This window comes from Puma concolor, chromosome C1, assembly GCF_028749965.1.
Source record: "Puma concolor isolate L17-30 chromosome C1, mPumCon1.1.hap2, whole genome shotgun sequence".
NCBI lineage: Eukaryota > Metazoa > Chordata > Mammalia > Carnivora > Felidae > Puma > Puma concolor.
In genome coordinates this window covers 124,862,158-124,880,201 of record NC_141674.1, presented here as the reverse complement: position 1 = coordinate 124,880,201, position 18,044 = coordinate 124,862,158, and the positions used below count along the sequence as shown (strand labels likewise).

Sequence of the window (18,044 nt, the reverse complement as noted above, 5' to 3'; positions counted from 1 at the left end):
TTCTTCCTCCCCAGAGCCAGGCCATGTTTTCCTGTCTGCAAACCCCTTTCCCTCCCCCCAGGGTGATTGTAGCCCTGCCTCAGACATGCACACCCAGCAGGCTAAGAGCTATGGTCTTCACCTTCCTGTTTTTCTTCCGGTGATTTTTACATGTTACAAGAACTGCTTCCTCCACCCAAAATGAGAATTTGGGGGATTATCTGTAATACTATGGCAATGTTTCTGGTGAATGTAAATTCTTGGTTTAACTAACTCAGATAGCAATTTATGTGATTATTAGCAACAAATAAAAATCTTTTAATTTTTTTTGTTTTTTTTATCTCCAGTGCAATAACAAGTTATTTTATTATTCAAATGGGGCTCACTTCCTGCTGTTTTCAGTACGATTTTTAATGAATATGTAAATTTTAAAATTAATTTACAGCATACATTGGGAGGCATGATTTTTGAAATGACTAAAATTTGATGGATTGTAAAATTATCTCCCTCAAAATCATCAGTCACAGTGAACAGAATGTACTAACCTCTTATAATTTTACAGCTTTTTCTTCTTCTTATCTTCTGTTAGAGACTCACTTAAAATTGATTATAAAACAGTGTATTTCTTAGGCCATAATTCATTCACAGGTTAATTAGGTTTTCAGTTAATATCCCATCATCGTATGGAATGGAAGCCAGTCGTGTTTGTAGCCCTTCAGGGTTGCAGGAGAGAAACCCTGATTGCTATTCCCAGCTGACCGAGGCTACCCGTGCTAATCACTAATCACATTCAGACCACATAAAGTGTAACATCCTTCACCGCATTACTTTTCGAGCTGGCTCACAGCAAGAGATCTTTATTGGCCCTGACCAGGAGACCAAAATTCATTTAAACATTTTTGTGAGGGTGATTTTTTTTTCTTTCCTTGCTTCAAATGACATTTCTATAGCCATCCCCTGAAAGCATCAGAAGGATGCGTGTGTGTGTGCATGTGCGCTCACGCATATATGTGTATGTAAGTATCTATGCATAGCAGACCTGGCCTGAAATGTCTTTTTCCTAGTCATTTTCCAATGGGGAATAGCCTTTAGAACAGCCTTTAAGTAATCCTTTGATATCACCCAACAGGAATATTTAAGGGACAGTTTGCCAGTGACTTCTTTAACACTGATGGAAGAAAAAGTATTTTTTCCAGTCACTTAAGAGAATTGTAGATACACACGACAGAGAAACCATATGCGCTGAATCCAGCAAAGAGAAACACCGGCCCACTCACATTTAACTCACTGAAACTCTAGGTTTTCACAGAGTTGAGGAAAAGAGAATTGTCCCCCACCCGCACGACTGTAGCCGATGCTAGTTCTGATATGGGAAAAATTGCTACCTGTTACAGTGATCTGTTTCTGCCACACTGCATTTCTCCCCTGTGTGCCTAAGGACACAATCCAGGCTGAGCATCTCCCGAGTTGACCCTAAGCTGTCACCCTGCCCTGCATCTAGGGGATGCAGTCATTCAACAACTCTCCAAAATCTCTCGTATTCTTTAAGGATATCCACTACTCTTGAAATTCATCATAGTATTCTCAAACCTTCATTCTAAGGCAATTCCCCCATTTTGAGCACAATGAGGATTTTTTTCTGTCCCATGAAACTACTTGGATGTTTAGAAAGCCTCACTGACATATTAATCTTCCCATTGCTACATGATATAATCTTGACTTATTTAATGTCTTTTAATCTGTGTAACCAGTGCTGCTGGTTATTGTGAGGAGCTTGGTTTGTGGCAATAGAAATGCTCCTTGAAAATTGTATGTTAATCAAATTTTTTTGAAAATGAAAATCTATTTTCCTGTTTACTTACTGGGGAGGTTATTATCGCTACTTTCTAAATAAAGGAAACTTAAGCGTCTTCTGGGTAATTAGACCATCAACTACCCCTTGGGAAATAAATGAATGTTCCCTACCAGACAGTACAGCATCTTATCCTTGGGACTCAATCACTTTCAAAGGCAATAAACGGCATTAGGTAAAAGATAAGGAAACATTATAGAAAAGAAAAAAGATGATCAGTAAATAAGAAATATAATTAGCATCCTCCCTTCATTCCACTCATGTTTCTGGACCTCCTATGTGTCAGGCATGTTCTGGACACAAGGGATGAAAAGATAAAGAGGGTCATAGCCTACCCAGGAGACTGAGCTGTGGCCACCACTATATACATCCAAGGCCCACTGATGCCATGATAATAGTCTGCACAGAGAATGAAGTGAGAACAAAAAGGGGAAGTGGTCAAGGCTCTGGCTAGAAAAGAATTCATAGGATATTTTCCTCCATCCAAATCTCCAGAGATGAGTGGGTATTGGCTGGCGTGAAAAGTGGGGAGGACATTCTGGAGAGAGGAAGATATGTGAGCCAGAACACAGAGATACTAACTGCCTTTCTGGGCTCAAAATTCAGCTGGTTGCCATCCTCAGCTGGCCAGCTAAGTAATGTGCTTGATCCTTATCTGCATGCTTACTGGCTTGTTTTCAAGGTGTTGCGGAACGGTTTCAATTTTATCTTTAAAGCCCTGGATCATTTGTATCCTGATTACTTTTGAGATTGCTTTTTTACCCTTGCCCCTGCATTGCCACTGGATACTGCCTAGTTGAAAACATTGATTCCTGAACTTGCCTGGGAATAGAGCACTTTCTTTCTCACTCCCCTATTCTCCTTCCCCTTTCCATAGGGAGCCCTATATCTTTGAAATGTCTTTCTATTTCATCACTGGCTTTTCATTTTGACACGGAAAAAAAAAACACAAACTACTAGACTTGCTATATTCCTAGATATCAACCTAAATCCTATACATTAAAAAAAAAATCATAGAAGGAAGTCACAGAACAGGCAGTGACAGGTGCAATGCAAGCCTATAGAAATGCACACGGTCTTCATTGTGAAAGTGTGTTTTGATAATTCCTTACCCTATATGTGATAGTAATAATAAGTACTACGTAGATGTTCATTAAATAAGCACTAGCTGCCCCACTAACTGACTGGAGCAGGTGCTCTTGAGTTCACCACAGTCCCCACTACCCACTCACACCATCCACCCATCTGTGCTTATGTCAGATCCTCCTCACCGGCAATGAATTTTCTTCCCCTGGTCTAGAACCAGGCCATCCACTAGCCATCTATGGGGCAAGGTAGGAGTTTCAACAAAGATAAAGAGGAGACTGGAGGCATATCTGGGAAGGTCTTGTACCTACTCCTGAAGTTAGGGTCTGTGTCCTCATCTGTCCACAGAGACTTGAGTACAGCTGTCCACAGAGACATAAAAGGGTGGACAGATAACTTTTTCTCTGATAAGCTGGCCCATACTCCTGTGCATCCCCAGAGTGCTCAAATCACGGGAAAGTTGCTATTTCAACTGCAGCTCTCTACTTAGACCTTGCTTCCATAGGGAGAACAAAAGAAAGGCTCCTTTTGCCCTTTGAGTATCTGCTGCTTGGTGGGAAGATGGGGCTATGGGAGGAAGGGGAGATTCATTATGATTTTTCTTAGCTCCTGGGCCCTACTCTGCCTAAACCATGTTTTTCTATACTGTGGGAAGGAGGCATTAACCAGAGCTTCCTCTCCTTTAGTTAACTAGCTTACAAGTCAAGAAGTTTAAAACGTGCTCTATCTGTCACTAGTGAAACATTCAATTCCAGCTTTACTGGTTGAAAAGCTTAGGTGTCTCCCTGAAGGTCCCTGTAAGGATGCTGCCTGGGAGTCCCGCTGAATGGGGCCGCTGGTCACACACAAACACACGTGCTGCTCTATTTCACTTGGAGGACGCTGTTGCCCTTCCTGAGATGAACATAGTGAGGCTTTCACAAACACCTTCCCTCCATGCAGTTTTTTCCTTGAGGCAGGAAAAAGAGACTCTCTCATTATTTATCTTGAATGTTTGATAGGCCTCCTTTGAGAAGGTCATTGTCTGCAATAGCAAAATAATCATGGGATTTCTGGACATGCTGGAAAAAGAAAAATGATTCATTATTTCCAGAATTATTTTGCCTTCAGTCCCCAAAATGGATGAAGGCTTCTAACAATATGTAAGAGAGAGAAAGGCTTAACTTATTATATGAAAGGTTACACTTTAAAGGGAAAAGAAGTTCAAACATTACATTTTTAGCTCTGCCATAATATAACAAGGGTCAAGGCAGTCCATCTGTTACTCCCGTGGTCTTCTGAATGTTATTGTACTATCCCCTTTGCAAAGGAGGCCTCCCTGCCCTCCTTCCCTTCTCATCCATTTGGGCTAATGAGATTGGATGACTTTTTTTATAGGTTCTATTCAAAGAGCACCCCCTCCCTCGGGTCCCTTTCAGATTGCTGGAACAGATAGCATATTTGTTCTTACTGGCTTAACCTACGTGTTGTTGCCACATCACAAAACCGTGCATCTTCACAGCACAATATATTTTACTGATGGGGGTGGGGGTGAAGGTGGCTGCCTAGTTGTTATACATAGTGTGGTGAAATAGACCAAAAGGTAGTTCATAATACAACTAATGCAGCCATGTCTGGTGCCGAGACACCTATCACGTTGGGTTGTTTTCTGCAATAAAGTTTTTTTCAGCATTAGTGCCAGCCAGACTCCCGAATGAGGTGGCTTGGCTGATAAAGACACTGAACTTTAGAAGGTGAAGACTGGAGAGGCTGAAGGGTCAGTACGACCTTGACTGCTCACAAGCCAAATAAGTTAGGGAAATGATGTGAAGACTGAGTGAACTCTTGTGCCTGACAGAAAGGTTTTAAATAATATCTTAAGAAAATCAAAACACAAACATTCCCTGGACCTTCTTTACAGATTAGATCTGAAATGAAAGACCCTGAGTTACACAATTAACTATTGATTTTGTTGATCCACACTTAATTCTCATAGCGATCGAGTTCTGTTTACACAGCTGTGTGGGGCAAACTTGCTTCACTCGGAGCAAGGCGCCTTTCGCTTTTACATTAATTTAAAAATTAAATTGTTCTGTGCATATGAGACAAAAATAAAGTTTACTTTTTATTGTAGTGGATAGCTGAATTAAACCTCATAAAGTCGCACTGAGCCAGCCTAGGTGGTTTATGAAGAGAATACCTTTTATAATGCAGGAGTCAGTTTGCCAACTGAATCTATTACAGGTGGCAGAGACAGAACAGAAACCTTCCACATGCTGCCTCGTTCTAGAATTTTGTACCAAGGCAGCTGTAATGTAATCTCCATGCAGTTTAATTTCTTGATTTGATATACCCAGTAATGTCGGTGGGTTTGTCACCTCAACAGTCAGTCTGGTTGCTGCCCCTAAGAATGTCATCATTTTCATGTTCACACTGTAACTCCCATCACCAAGTTCTCCCCCACCCCTGTTTTAAGGAGATAAGAATCTGAACTTGAGCACCTTGCCTGCCAATGGCTCAGATCAGGTGAGGCAGCGCTCGCTGGCTGAAGGAAGCATTTAAGAATGAGAGCCAATGTCTGTGCCATCTATCATGGGCCTGTTCTTTTTAATAACATTTCATCCCCTGAGAAGCTTTATTATCTTGGCTAGCACTTCTGGGTTTCCAGGAAATGATGGCAGCTGCCATGTCACCCAACTGCTGGCCACACCCACCGGGGTTCAGGAGGGAGAGGCTGACTCAGAGCACAGCTGCCCGACCAGCATGGCCATTGTGTGTGAGTGCACATGTCTCTGCCCTTGACGCAGATAGGAGATTGCTTTTTTTGAAGTAGATAATAGTCAGACATCCAATATTGCAAGGGTCATCCTGGTTCGTGATGCTAACCTGGAATCCAAGAGGCCATGCCCCTGCTAATATGTCTGGGGGCCAAACTATCACAAGTCAGGTGAACATCTGAAATGATCTTATTTTACATGTTCAGCACAGAAAAGCAGACATTACAGAAAACTTGGTCAAGTCTATGAGGTCCCGAGGAAATGGTGTAGTAAAAACAGATCTAATACGGACTACCTTTATGGATATGCAATGAATATCAACTCCAAGAGATACAAGGCATAGTGTCAGAATCTGAGAAAGAAAGCAGAAAAAAATCTAGTCCATGGCTTCAAGAAGTATATAATCTAATGGAGAAGTGGAACATTGATATGGAAACAGCCTATAAAATAGAATGGATATAAGTTCAGAGTCAAATGGACAATTTGGACATTTAGGCCAGGAATTCATAGAGGAAAAGATCCTTTGAATGAGTTATTATAGAAACAGAATGAGTATCTCTGAATAACAAAAAAAAAAAAAAAAAAGGATCAGGTTGTAAAACTTGGTTATCATTGGCAACAATATGGAACTGAAGAAAAGAGAAGAAATTCTCATTTAAGCATGTTGAATTTAGGAGATGACTAGGCCCAGGGTGGTTAAGAAAGGTGAATGGAAATAGTAATTAGTTAACCTGTGAAAAATGTTTTGCCCAAAAGCTGTTACAGACTAAGAATGGAAGAAGATCAAAAGACGCTAAGCAAGTTGAGGGCATTCATTCCAAACTCGGATTGGGGTAAAATGGACAGAGCCACAACTTTGAGATTGACAAGATATTTGAGTTCTAAAGTGCCATTATTAGGCCAAAGAGCAGGCTGGATAGACTATTCCAGCCCATTTCTCAGGGGTTAATCTCCTAAAATATCTGAAGTTTTGTTCTATATTGACATGATACTAAAGACTTTTTCCAATGTACATTCCATGTGAGCAGTAGCTTTACCTCGTATACCACTCTATCCCCAGGGTCTAGAATACCATGTAATACATATTAGGTGCCCAATAAATATCTGTTGAATAAATAGATAAATAAATAAGTGATGTGGCAAGAGCAGCATAATCCATATTTAAATATTCGTGAAGATCTGGGTACAGAGTTGAGGTAATGACTGTTGCTGTCATACTGTGGCAGAGCAAGGGATGGAATCCAGAATGAAAGCACGTTCCACTGACATTGTCCCAACTAGCACATCCTTCCATCCTAGGATCCCTCATGTTTACTGGGTAATGAGGTATAAGAGCATCTTACAATTGTCACAATACAATAGAATACAATACAGAATGTAAAGCTTAATGTTCCTAAATCTTTAGAACAATTGCCACCAAGGAATCTTCTCTTTAGAACAAGGATCAATAAATTGCTGATTCTGAGTTGCCCTGGTTCCAGGACTCAATATGTCACATATCCTTGGGAATAACTGCATCCAATGGGAAGGCTGACCAGTCCTACAGCTGAAACATGAACTGCATTAGGAGATGAATAACTTAAATATGAAGAGAGTGAACATTCTAACATGTACAAATATCTGTGCATTCCTGGATGAACTTACTGTACAGTCCCATTGGACTCAATGACTGTAGTAAAGTGCCTAAGAGATTGGCTGCCATGGTGTACTGCAGCTCTTAAATGGTCTACCAAATTCCAGTAGAAGTAATTTCAGGTTGCCAATTTTCAGTTAATGAAGAACACGGAATATTTCTCCCTGGCTTTGGCCCTCACAGAATACATCGTAATAAAAACTTGGCACTTTCAGATACTTTTATGATGATCACCATTATGATGGTATTGGAGATCTTTGGACGGAGAACTTCCATGGGGGGAAAAATTAGTATAACGTTTTTACACTCATCATCCTCCAAATAAGAGTATTTTTGTTCTTATTAGAGCAGCCTCAGATCTATCAGTCCAAAGTGAAAACATAGCTATCTGGTGCTGGAATACACAGATGGCCCCTTCATGCTGTATCTTCCTCTGATGAAGTTCATGAGCTCTTTATGCTGCACAGACAGCATACAACTCTCATTCCTGAATAAAATTTGTAGTTAATATTATTGTGCTAGAAGAAGAAAAAGGAATCTAAGAACAGAGGTTAGCATGTTCCATTTACTTAAGCTAATTACACAAGCCACTATCAATGAGCTGGCTCCTTATCCCGATTCTAGGTCACTTTAAAACACTGCAGGTTTTTACTTTTGGAGACATTGAACAATATTGATCCCATCAAATGCATTACTTAAGGTGATCAGCCTACATTTTAAATTACATTTGTGGATTCATCCACAACCTGGAAAACAAAAATCAAAAAGTATGACTTTAAATGGGCATGTGATGGCACTAATGTTAGAGTTCACAGAACTCACAAACATGTCCTTTGCATGTTCATATAACAGTTTAACTCAAACTTATAATGACAGGCCTTTCCTCTTCCAAATGCCTTAATCTGCCATGAGCTACATTTGTGATTTTCTTTATGTTCCTTTTTTCTCTTCCCACTGACACACCTGGCCCCACATCTTCCCCCATTTTCCATATATGGGAGCATTTCTGATCTCTCTGATAAAATGACTTCTCTTTCCTACTGCCCTTTGGATCTAGTTTTAAATGTCCTCAGGGCCATTGTTTATCTCTGAGCTGAGTGCTTTTTCTTTCTGTAAGGTATATTATTTTCTAGCCACCCTGTTTCTTCCCTTACTGACCTTCTCTCTGCTTGCTTTTTTTTTTCTTTTTTTTTTCCAAAAAGTACGCTCGATTTTTTCCCTCTGGGTTCAGGGGCTCCAGCAGAGGTCACTAAAAGCCATTGATCCTGGTAAAGGACAGCAATATAGTTAATAATATAGTCATAAAAACACATCTCAGCTGAAAATTACTCTTTCACCCAATAATACCAGTTTGCCCTGGAGATACTGAAGAATCTTCAGGACCCCAGTAAGGAAACAGAGAGTGCCCCAAGCGCTGAATCGCATCTCCCGACCAGTTGTTGGATGGAGAGAGTGGTTCTCTATTACCGATCCGTCACATTAATTTTTCAGAAGGGCAAGTGAAGAGTAATGTGTCCAGTTGAGGTAATAAAAGGAACTGAGCACAGGGAGAAAGTAATTATCCAGGTTGGAATTCGACCAGGTTAACAGGGTTAACACCACAACTCTCAAGAAAAGTCTGGAGGGTCTCTCGTGTTCACCAAAGGTCATTTTATCTATTTTTATGTCTTACTCAGAAAGTAGCTCCTCCAGGAATACAGTAAGAGGTGGCATTAAAGAAGAGATTAGTGCCTCTGAGAAAAGAGAAATGACTTCAGCTGCATCTTTTCCTGTGAGACTGGCCTTCCCCCAGCAAATACCGCTTAACGTAGACTTTGCAATGTGCGCACAACTTCAACCAAGAATCCCTGGCTTAAAATACCTCTTCTCCATTCCCACAACAAGACCATAACACAAAACTCTGCCATGGATCCATCCTCCCAGTGCCCAAGATTCACTCATCATGAGAGGGATGAGGGAAATCAGACCTTCAACATGCACCCTATGTCCAGGATTAGCCAAACTGTCCCCTCTATTAGATTTATCTGCATCCACCTGGCAACTCTTATGTCTTTCACATCTACTAACTCACCTCTCTCTTATTTCTTTGCCGATGAAGAGGTTTTTCTGCCCAACCTCACCTACTGCCCTCTATGAGGTTTTTTTGCATCTTTGTAAAAATAATTTTAATGACAACTAAGTGGCAGAGCATTCATAAACTTGATCCCCCCCCCACCCCGCCCCCAGTGTTACTTCCTGCATCTTCTTGGCCTTGGGGCATTTATGACTAGTTAAAATCTGCATCACCATACATAATGAAAAGGGTTGGGTGGTGGTAGGGAGTATGGTGGGGAAGCTTCTTACCAATTTCAAGTGCTTCTTTCCAGGAGGGGGTAACTTCCTAGGAGCTCCGCATCTCTGGGCTCCCCTCATTCACTTGTCCAGGGAAGAAGGAGGGCTGGCTTATGTAATTAGCAAGTCTAGGAGAACAGGGAATGTTAAACCCACCTCCCCCTCTTCTCACCCTCTCTCTGGAGTCAGGCTGGCTGTGCTGTAAGCTTTATGGGATGACACTTGCCCCCAGTCCAGGGCTCCTAGTAGTTACCAAGCCTATTTCTAGAATGAGTATGAGGAAACTCACTTCTTTGCAGTTAGAAACCTCATTCTCCAATGTAAGCTTCCCCATTAATGAAGCTGATATTTTATTCTCCCACCAGCCTTTTCATCTTATTCTTCAGTTTGTTCAGAACATAGGTGAGGAAGAGAGCTATTTATTGTGCCAATAATAGATGCATGGAAGGCACCCAATTAAGAATATTTTAGAGTCACAGAGCTTTACAGAGCAGGAAGATTCTAAAAACTTTAATGTAAAGACTAAGGCATAGAGGGGTTACACAGCTAATTAACACAATTCCAGGGAACTAAACACTGGTTTCCAAATACCTGCTCTAGGGCATAATGTTTAAGATCCCAAGTTCTGTAGTCAGGCTACTTCTGCTTGAATTCTAATTCCCTAACTTATTAGCCAGGAGTATGTGGCGAATATTTACACCTCTCTACCCTGTGTTTTAACATTAATGCAAGTAATGGGGAGGAGAAGGATTAAATGAGATAATTCGTTCAATGCACTCAACCCAGGACATGACACATAGTAAAAACACTTTATAAACGTAGCTATTTTCCTACCACATGTCTTCTTGAACTGATTGGCAGCAAATCTCTACAGCAATAGAGAAATAAGACTATGTTATGTTGATGTTTACATTCATTTGTGCTAAAAATGCCAGTCCTCTTTTTAAGTATTAATGTCCAGCAGAGGAGTGATGCTGCCTTTGAATTTCACAAGATGTGAATCTCTTTCTGACAGCTTGTAGTAGACATACTCACCAAGTTTTAAGATATAATCAATGGATGCAAACTTCTTTGAAATAATTAAAGAGTAGCCTCCATCATAAAACACTAATCCATTACACTATGTCATGAATTTACTACTTGTTTCTCCCCTATGGGCAGGAGTTTCTGGCTGTACATGTATAGCATGCACCTCTTTGAAGTTGATGTCATTAAGCGTATATTTTTTTTTCTGGTTTACCATTTAAGTTTTTCTCTATCACTTTATATAATCTTTCCCATCTTTTCATTATGGTGAGGGTCCATATAACCTTCAATTTTATCCTTCCTAGAGTTCAGGATATTGGTCTAGGCAGAATCTCTAGTCTACGATCAATGTTGACTCTGGAAAAAAATGGTATGCATTTCTGTGTTGAAAATTGGGGACCGAGTTTCCAGGTCCAATTTCCCCTGAATTTGAATTTGTATGAACCACAAATTCCATAAATACCCCATGGAGAGAACAGCCAACACTAGCCTCTTCACCTTCCAGAGTGATGTAAGACTGAAGTGAAAACTTGGATGGGAAAGCTGTCTGGAAACAAAAGCTATTTATTATTAATAACCCAGGTACTGAGCTGATACTTAAAACTGAACCGGGTTGGGGCTCTTAGAACCCCTTATGATCTGCGTTTCTGCCTTTACAGTGATTATGTCCATTACAGAACCCAAAAGGGCAAGGATAGAGACTATTCCAATGACCTATGGGCCTAAAGTAGACACAGAACGGTGTACAGATGCAACAGGGGCCTATTAAATGGCAACTCCTTGGAATGCCATCCCTCTTACTTACCGTATATCTCCGTCATAGTCACAAATCAAAATCATTTCCACAGCCCCTCTTCCGTGGAACTTTCTCTGAGAGTCAAGACCACACAGTTATTCACACAAAGTCCGTCACATAGCAGATTGGTTTCATTGATCTATTAACTGTTTGACTACAAGGAATTAAATTAGTTAAGTTACGATTCCCAGGGGATTTCCGCAAACTCTATCTATCCACTTGCTTGAATTATCACCAGTAACGCCACGGTTACACGAAAGGCAGAAAAGTATTTTAAGAATATGCAAAGCTATGTATTTTAATCATGAAAATATATTTTCCCCTGCCTTATTTAGCCATACCTGGTTCCCAAGTGCAGTGAAAAGCCCCACCAGAAAGTGAACTGTACAACTGTTGCCACCTATAGGTGACAAATGTAGTACATTAGTTTGATCACAATCCAGATGAATATACGAAAGAAATGAAGATGTCTTATGGAACCAACACAATCCTTGTCAAACACTGACCTTCACAGGGCTTCTTATCATTAATATTGTTCTTCTGTAATCCTTATTTCAGATGCTCCTCTTAAAGATAATAGTGGCTGGTATTTGTAAAGCTGTCTCCAGGATAGAGGTTAACAGCTTGGCCTCTGCAGGCAAAGTGCCTAGGTCCAAATCCACACTCCACAGGTACTGCTGCCTGACCTTAAACAAGTTACCTAACTTCTTCAAGCCCCGATTGGCCCCAAACGAAGATACTGGTGACACCTTCCGCCACAGAACTGGTGTGAGGATGAAAACAGATAAGCTGTGCAATGTGCTTAGCAGAGTGTCTGCACAGAACAGACTCTCAATTAAATGCTGTTATTACCATGATTAGTTTGCAAAGCACCTTCACATACAGTCACTGCCAACCAATGTGCAGTTTTGTTGCCACTCGATAGATACATCATTAGCACATTACTGTTTGACCTCAAGCCCTCCTTGTATTTTAAATGTAAATGTTATAGGACTTCAAAATTTTAAAAATACCTGAGATCTGACAAGACAGTGTTGAGGACAGCCTGGTATGCTTCTAATTGGAGACAGGGAAGGAAGCTACTTTAGTGCTTTTATTCTTAGCTGGCAGGACCACTGGCAAAACCCAAGCAAACAGTTGAGACTGTTAGAGAGGGTTGAACCAGAGAAGGTTGAACCCATCAAGTCTCCACTGAGAATCTATTGATGACAGAGCACTGGACAAGGCCTTTAGGGAGAAAGCTGGTGGGGGAAGGAGGAGGAGGGGGTCAGACAGGACATAAAATGTATAAAACGTGATCTCTACCTCAGAAGTCCAAACAGAGAGAAGACTGAGATTGGACATATACAGTGTGCGGGGGCGGAGGGGTTGCTATTTTGTTTTTTTTCTTAATATAAGCAAACTAATTAAAAATGAGAGGATCTTAAACACAAGCAAATAGTCTTCTACATTGATAGCCTCCTCTTTAAAATCTAAGGATCTGGGCCCACGTTTCTGCATGGTGACAGTAAGCTAGATGTTAAGTAGCTGTTTCTGTCTCCAGAGCAGGCACGTGCTCTGAGCTGACCGCAGTCCTCACCACTCCGTGTCGCTACCCAACACTGAGGCTAAGTGCCAGGTGGCTGTATTGGTCACTCTTGCACTGATACTGTTCTGATAGTCAAGAATGATCTCATTAAAAACTGTGAAAATAAAAGGAAGACTGAGAAAGCCATGTGATTTTTCTTAAAATGGGCCATTCCTTCATTTTCATCACCTCCATAGGCCTTTGTTTCAACCAGCTGAAGAAACAAACTGACAAGCACGAAGCATTTGAAAAACATGACGTACTATTTATATCTGACACAGTGGGTGTTTTAGTGGTAAATAATTCCGTCTTCATCTCTACCTTAATACACTGAGTCATACTTAGCATCTATCTTCCTTCCAAGACTTCAAGTTCTTCCAGACTAGGTGATTGTCAAAGTTTAGCAAGTATCAGAATCACCTGGGGAGCTTGTTCAAAACATCTGCTGGGCCTCAGCATCTCTGATGCAGTAAGTCTGGGTGGGGCTCAGGAATTTGCATTTCTAACAAGCTTTCCCATAATGCCCACGCTGATGGCCTGTAGAGCAGTTTCGGAAACACTGTCTAGAAAAAGAATCCTGCCTTACTGTTATTTATTGACCACCTACTACTATGTATCAGGTCTTAAGGTGTTTTACTTCGACTACTCCCAACAATCCTGAAATAAAAGTGTGTCCTACGATTTTACACCTGCAGAAGGGAGCTGGAGGGCACTCACCCAGCCAATAAAAGGGGAAAGGTGTGATTCAGGCTCAGGTGTGTCTGCCTCCAGGGCCTCGCCTGCTCCCCTTGCCACCTAGCTGTATATACTCAACACCAACACCTTCCACCTGTGTCATGCCCCCTTCTCTATTAAGTGTTTATTAAGTGACTTTGAGATCCATATGGACCAGAAATAGGCAAGGAAACTGCTCGTGGTTCTTGAATAAAGAGAAAGGGAGAAGGTGTTCAGGTGAGGAGAAAATTGCAGTGAAGGTCCTTCACTTACCTACATTTGGTACATCAAAGCATTTTCCTGTTCTCCGTGCATTGTTAGGATGGTACTATATAATTCTTTATTAGAAATGTCTAAAAATTGGCATGGCAATGAAAAGGGGCTTTTGCATGGTGTTATTCCTAATTATGGAGCCACTTTTCTGTAATCACCTAGAAATCTGTTCCTTAGCTTGCTTTTGATTTCAAGGCAGCCATTTGGGGTTGAAAATGAGCTCCGAGAGTAATGCTCCTGTACATTAACAGTATAATGAAATAAGTACTACTTCAAGGGTGATTTTCAAATATTCCTATAGAATTATGCCATTTCCATAATGGAAAGAGAAACTGTGTCTCGGCCTGCTCTTAGGACACCAAAGGCATCCACTTACATATCTTTTTCTTTCCTCTATTAAATATTTAGCAAAGGAGAATCATAGGCTTGGATTATGTGTGCTGTTCCCTGGATCAGAACACAATTTCCTCATTGCGCCTGTGTGCATGCATTGTAACAATGTGTGTGGGGGTTGTGGTAGGTTGGGGAACAGAACTGCACTATCAGAGTCTGGGACAGTAGCAATTGAGATGGTTTGGCAAGTTACTTAAGTGGAATATATGGGTGGCAAAATGAACAATATATGGATGGCAAACAAACAAACAAAAACACAGGACATCTTGCCTTTTATTACATAAGAGCATGGTTTAATAGGAACAAGAGCATGGAAGGCAGCCAGCCTGCAATTCAAATCCTGTTCTCTTGCCACTTGCTGGGTGACCTTGGGCGAGTAGCTCTGTTGCTCTGAGCTTTGTTTTCTTCCTCTTTAAAATGAAGATGTGTAAGTTGCAAGTCCCCTATGAAAATGCTTCTAGATAAAATATATTCATTGAGTTTTACATGGTGGATGCTTAATAAATGGTAACTATCATGACCATGTCTAAGCCCCTATTCCTACCTTTTCCTGGTGTTTGGATAGAATTCTTGCCCAAAGAGGAAATGCCTTAGTGGCTTTAACACGTCTACATGTGTTGCTTTTGTATCTGTACCTCTCTCTTCTCTCATCTCAGACCTTAGGAACCACTTGAGCAATAGAATACATTCATGTTTATAGAGGTCACCCAGGATAATTATTGAATATGGCTGCAGTGTTTTATAAAGTCCTAGAGACTGCCAGTAGCATCCTACAAATATCCCCATTTAGAGTGGTATTACTGGAACCTCCTGGAGGGAGAGGTTACTAATGGGCAGAAGTGTTACTATGTTTTTTCCCACCTTTGGGCTTTCTAGAATCTACACCCACAGACCTGGAGATCTCTTTCAAATATCTTTGGGCTCATAAAGGGAGAAAACAGAAACATGATAATGCTTCCCATGGCAATTTAAGGGATTGTATGCCTTGCCCACCCCACCCCCCCATATAACCCCAACTTCTGGCTGAAACTCAATCCCTTATCCATATTTAAAAAGAAGACAACTACTAATACTTAGTAAGAAAAGAGAGGAGTCTGAAACTTTGGTGAAGAAATATAAGGCACTTTACCTGAACAAATTTCAAATGGATCCGTTTAAAATGAAATTAAGTGGCACTTCACTGGTTTGCAAATCGGGACCTATTTATCTCAGTAAAATGATTAAAGTCTTGATTTATCCCTAAAATAGCCTTTATTATTACCTTTAGTTATACCAGAAGGTTGTTAAAGACTTGTAGGTTCTCTCTATCCCTTTAAACTGAACGTTATACAGACAATAATTGAATATTGGATAGAATAACTTGATTTTCCAAAGAAATATGTTTCTAATATTTTCCTCTTTTTATTGCAGAAATTGAAACAAGTTGAAGAAACAAAAGAAGATTCTGAGAATAGATTATCTAAAATTTCCCTGGAGTCATTCAATAAATATAACAGCAAAACTATGATTTTGTTAGAAAGAGAGAAGAACTCTCTAAACACGGTTGAAAGACAAAAGGAAGAAAAAGAAAAAACTGAAGAGGCATCTTTGAGTAGCTCAGATAGGCCTGGGGTAGACAATTTGGAATCCCTGAGTGATTCTTTATATGATAGCTTCTCTTCCTGTGCAAGTCAGGGTTCAAATGATGTATAAAGGACCGTTTTTGTTGTTGTTGTTGTTGTTGTTGTTGTTGTTGTTTTTTCTTAGCTGAAAATGGAGCACTTAAGAAACAGTTGTGTGGAGGGGAACAGAGATGGCAACAATAAACCATGGCAACAACGGAGCCTCCATTGTCAGATTCATAACAAGTAACCCACTGGAGCTTCCTTTTCTGACAGGGCAATAGACTCCATTTGTTGTGTTTCACCAAGATTAGATGTAAACACACCCACAATGCAGAAGTCTTAATTTTGCACTTTTTTTGAATACTTGTACAGAAGTTGTAAATTTTTGGAAAAGAAATTATATTTGTAGCAAAAAAAAAAAAAAAAAAAGACAGCAATAAATTGAATCAGTGCCATGCTCTTGAAATGATGTACTAAGTGTTAGAAGTTGATAATATATTTTTCAAAATTTCCAGCTAAAGTGTTTTGTTGACTTCACTGTCCTAGTCCTCAAATTGTTTGTGGGTACACTCTGTAAAGCTAAAACAGGGCCTGCCAAAAACCAGAGGGCTCACTGTCCTCTCCAACTCACAATCTCAATGTGATATAAACTTTAATTCTAATGCAATTTCAAAATTGTTACCAGGGAGATTCAGGTTCTAGGAGTGAGTGTAATTCTGCTTCCACTGAAAAATGTAACAGGTACTCAAGTGTGACACTGATGGGAAAGGATGTGGATCAGAAGTGACCTAATTCTATGTTCAACCACAGGTTTTCCCTCCAAACATTTTCTTACAACCTCTTCTGCTTAGTGCTTCTCTATGATTCTCAACAGTATTTGATTTTTTATCTTCCTGCTCTTTTTATTAAAATCTGGGGAAACTAGAAATGAAAGCAAATTCCTATGTGTCATGTTCACTTTTTTAAAAATAAAATGAATTGCTGGTGCTACAAAAAATTCTTACTTTTTAAGATCTTTTTTTTTTTCCCTACAAAGTCTGTGTATATGTGAGGATAAATTCTATTTTAAAGGTTATTTGTATTTTTTCTAGATGTGAACTATTTATAATTGCTTTTGTACAGGAGTTTGTAAAGTAGGCCTAATAGAAATATTTTTAGGATCTATATGGTTACTTCAGCACACGTTTGTATGTTTAAAAAGTGTTGTATAAACAGTGTTATTTGGTTAATTTGTGCAATTTGTTATATTGAATTTTGTTGTCCTAAATGAAAATTATGTAAAGTATCATTGTCTTTCAGACTTTGAAAAAATTCTTTTGTTTCATTTCTGAATAAAAGTTCTATCACAGTTGGCACCCTCTGAAATCTGCAAAGAACTTGTTCAAGGATCCTTCGGCCCAGTTGTTTGCTCTCACACGTGCTCCAGACAATCAATTTCCGGAAGAAATAAATAAACTGGCCCCCTTTGCTCCCGAGATAGTAATTCAGCCAATTATAAGATCAGAGTCTGCAGACAAGGGTGTAATGGTCAGAGCGTTCAGTCTCCCCGAGGGGTTAACCAACTAGAAATGAAAAGAAGAGGGGGGCAAAGGGAGAGAAGGAGCCTGAGGCAGATATGGAACGATCTCTGCAGAGGAATTACAAGAAAGTCATTTAAGCCCATTTCCAGACCTGCTCTGCTGGCAGGATGGGAAAATAAATAATCAGCGTCCTGGCCTGAGAGAGCTTCCTCGCGGGGAAGGGAAGGGCAGGCGGTGAAGAGGAGCTAAGCTTCTGAAGCGATTTCCACAGAAATGGGTTCTCCCCAGGGATTCAGGGGGAAGGGTGGCAACGTGCGGGGTTGGGGGCGGGGGCGCCGAGGCTCCCACACCACCTGCTGCAAGGCTCGGCTCCAAGGAAGACGAACTCAGCCCCGTGGCGTCCCGGGAGTATTCAAGGTGGGTCGCTTGACTGAGAGAGGGGGAATGGGACGGGGTCTTAAAACAGAGGCGCAGGGCAGCCTGCGACTGACTCCTGGGCTGGGAAAGCGTGATG

At 40.6% G+C, this 18,044-nt stretch overlaps 2 protein-coding genes across 10 annotated transcripts in view; both read left to right on the top strand.

Annotated features, from left to right (window-relative positions):
* Window positions 1-17,375, top strand: part of NCKAP5 (NCK associated protein 5) — a 993,237-nt gene extending 975,862 nt beyond the window's left edge. For 8 of the 9 annotated variants that reach the window (XM_086718452.1, XM_086718453.1, XM_086718451.1 and 5 more), the window contains one exon: window positions 15,817-17,375. In XM_086718452.1, coding sequence (XP_086574578.1) covers window positions 15,817-16,098 — 282 coding nt within the window. In that variant the 3' untranslated portion in view covers window positions 16,099-17,375. The remainder of the gene's footprint in view (window positions 1-15,816) is intronic. The other variant, XM_086718456.1, reaches the window with a different exon arrangement.
* A 551-nt stretch (window positions 17,376-17,926) lies between these two features.
* LYPD1 (LY6/PLAUR domain containing 1) overlaps window positions 17,927-18,044 on the top strand; it is a 38,627-nt gene continuing 38,509 nt past the window's right edge. Inside the window, exon 1 of the mRNA XM_086718461.1 lies at window positions 17,927-17,947. The gene's annotated coding sequence lies outside the window, so the exon portion shown is untranslated. The remainder of the gene's footprint in view (window positions 17,948-18,044) is intronic.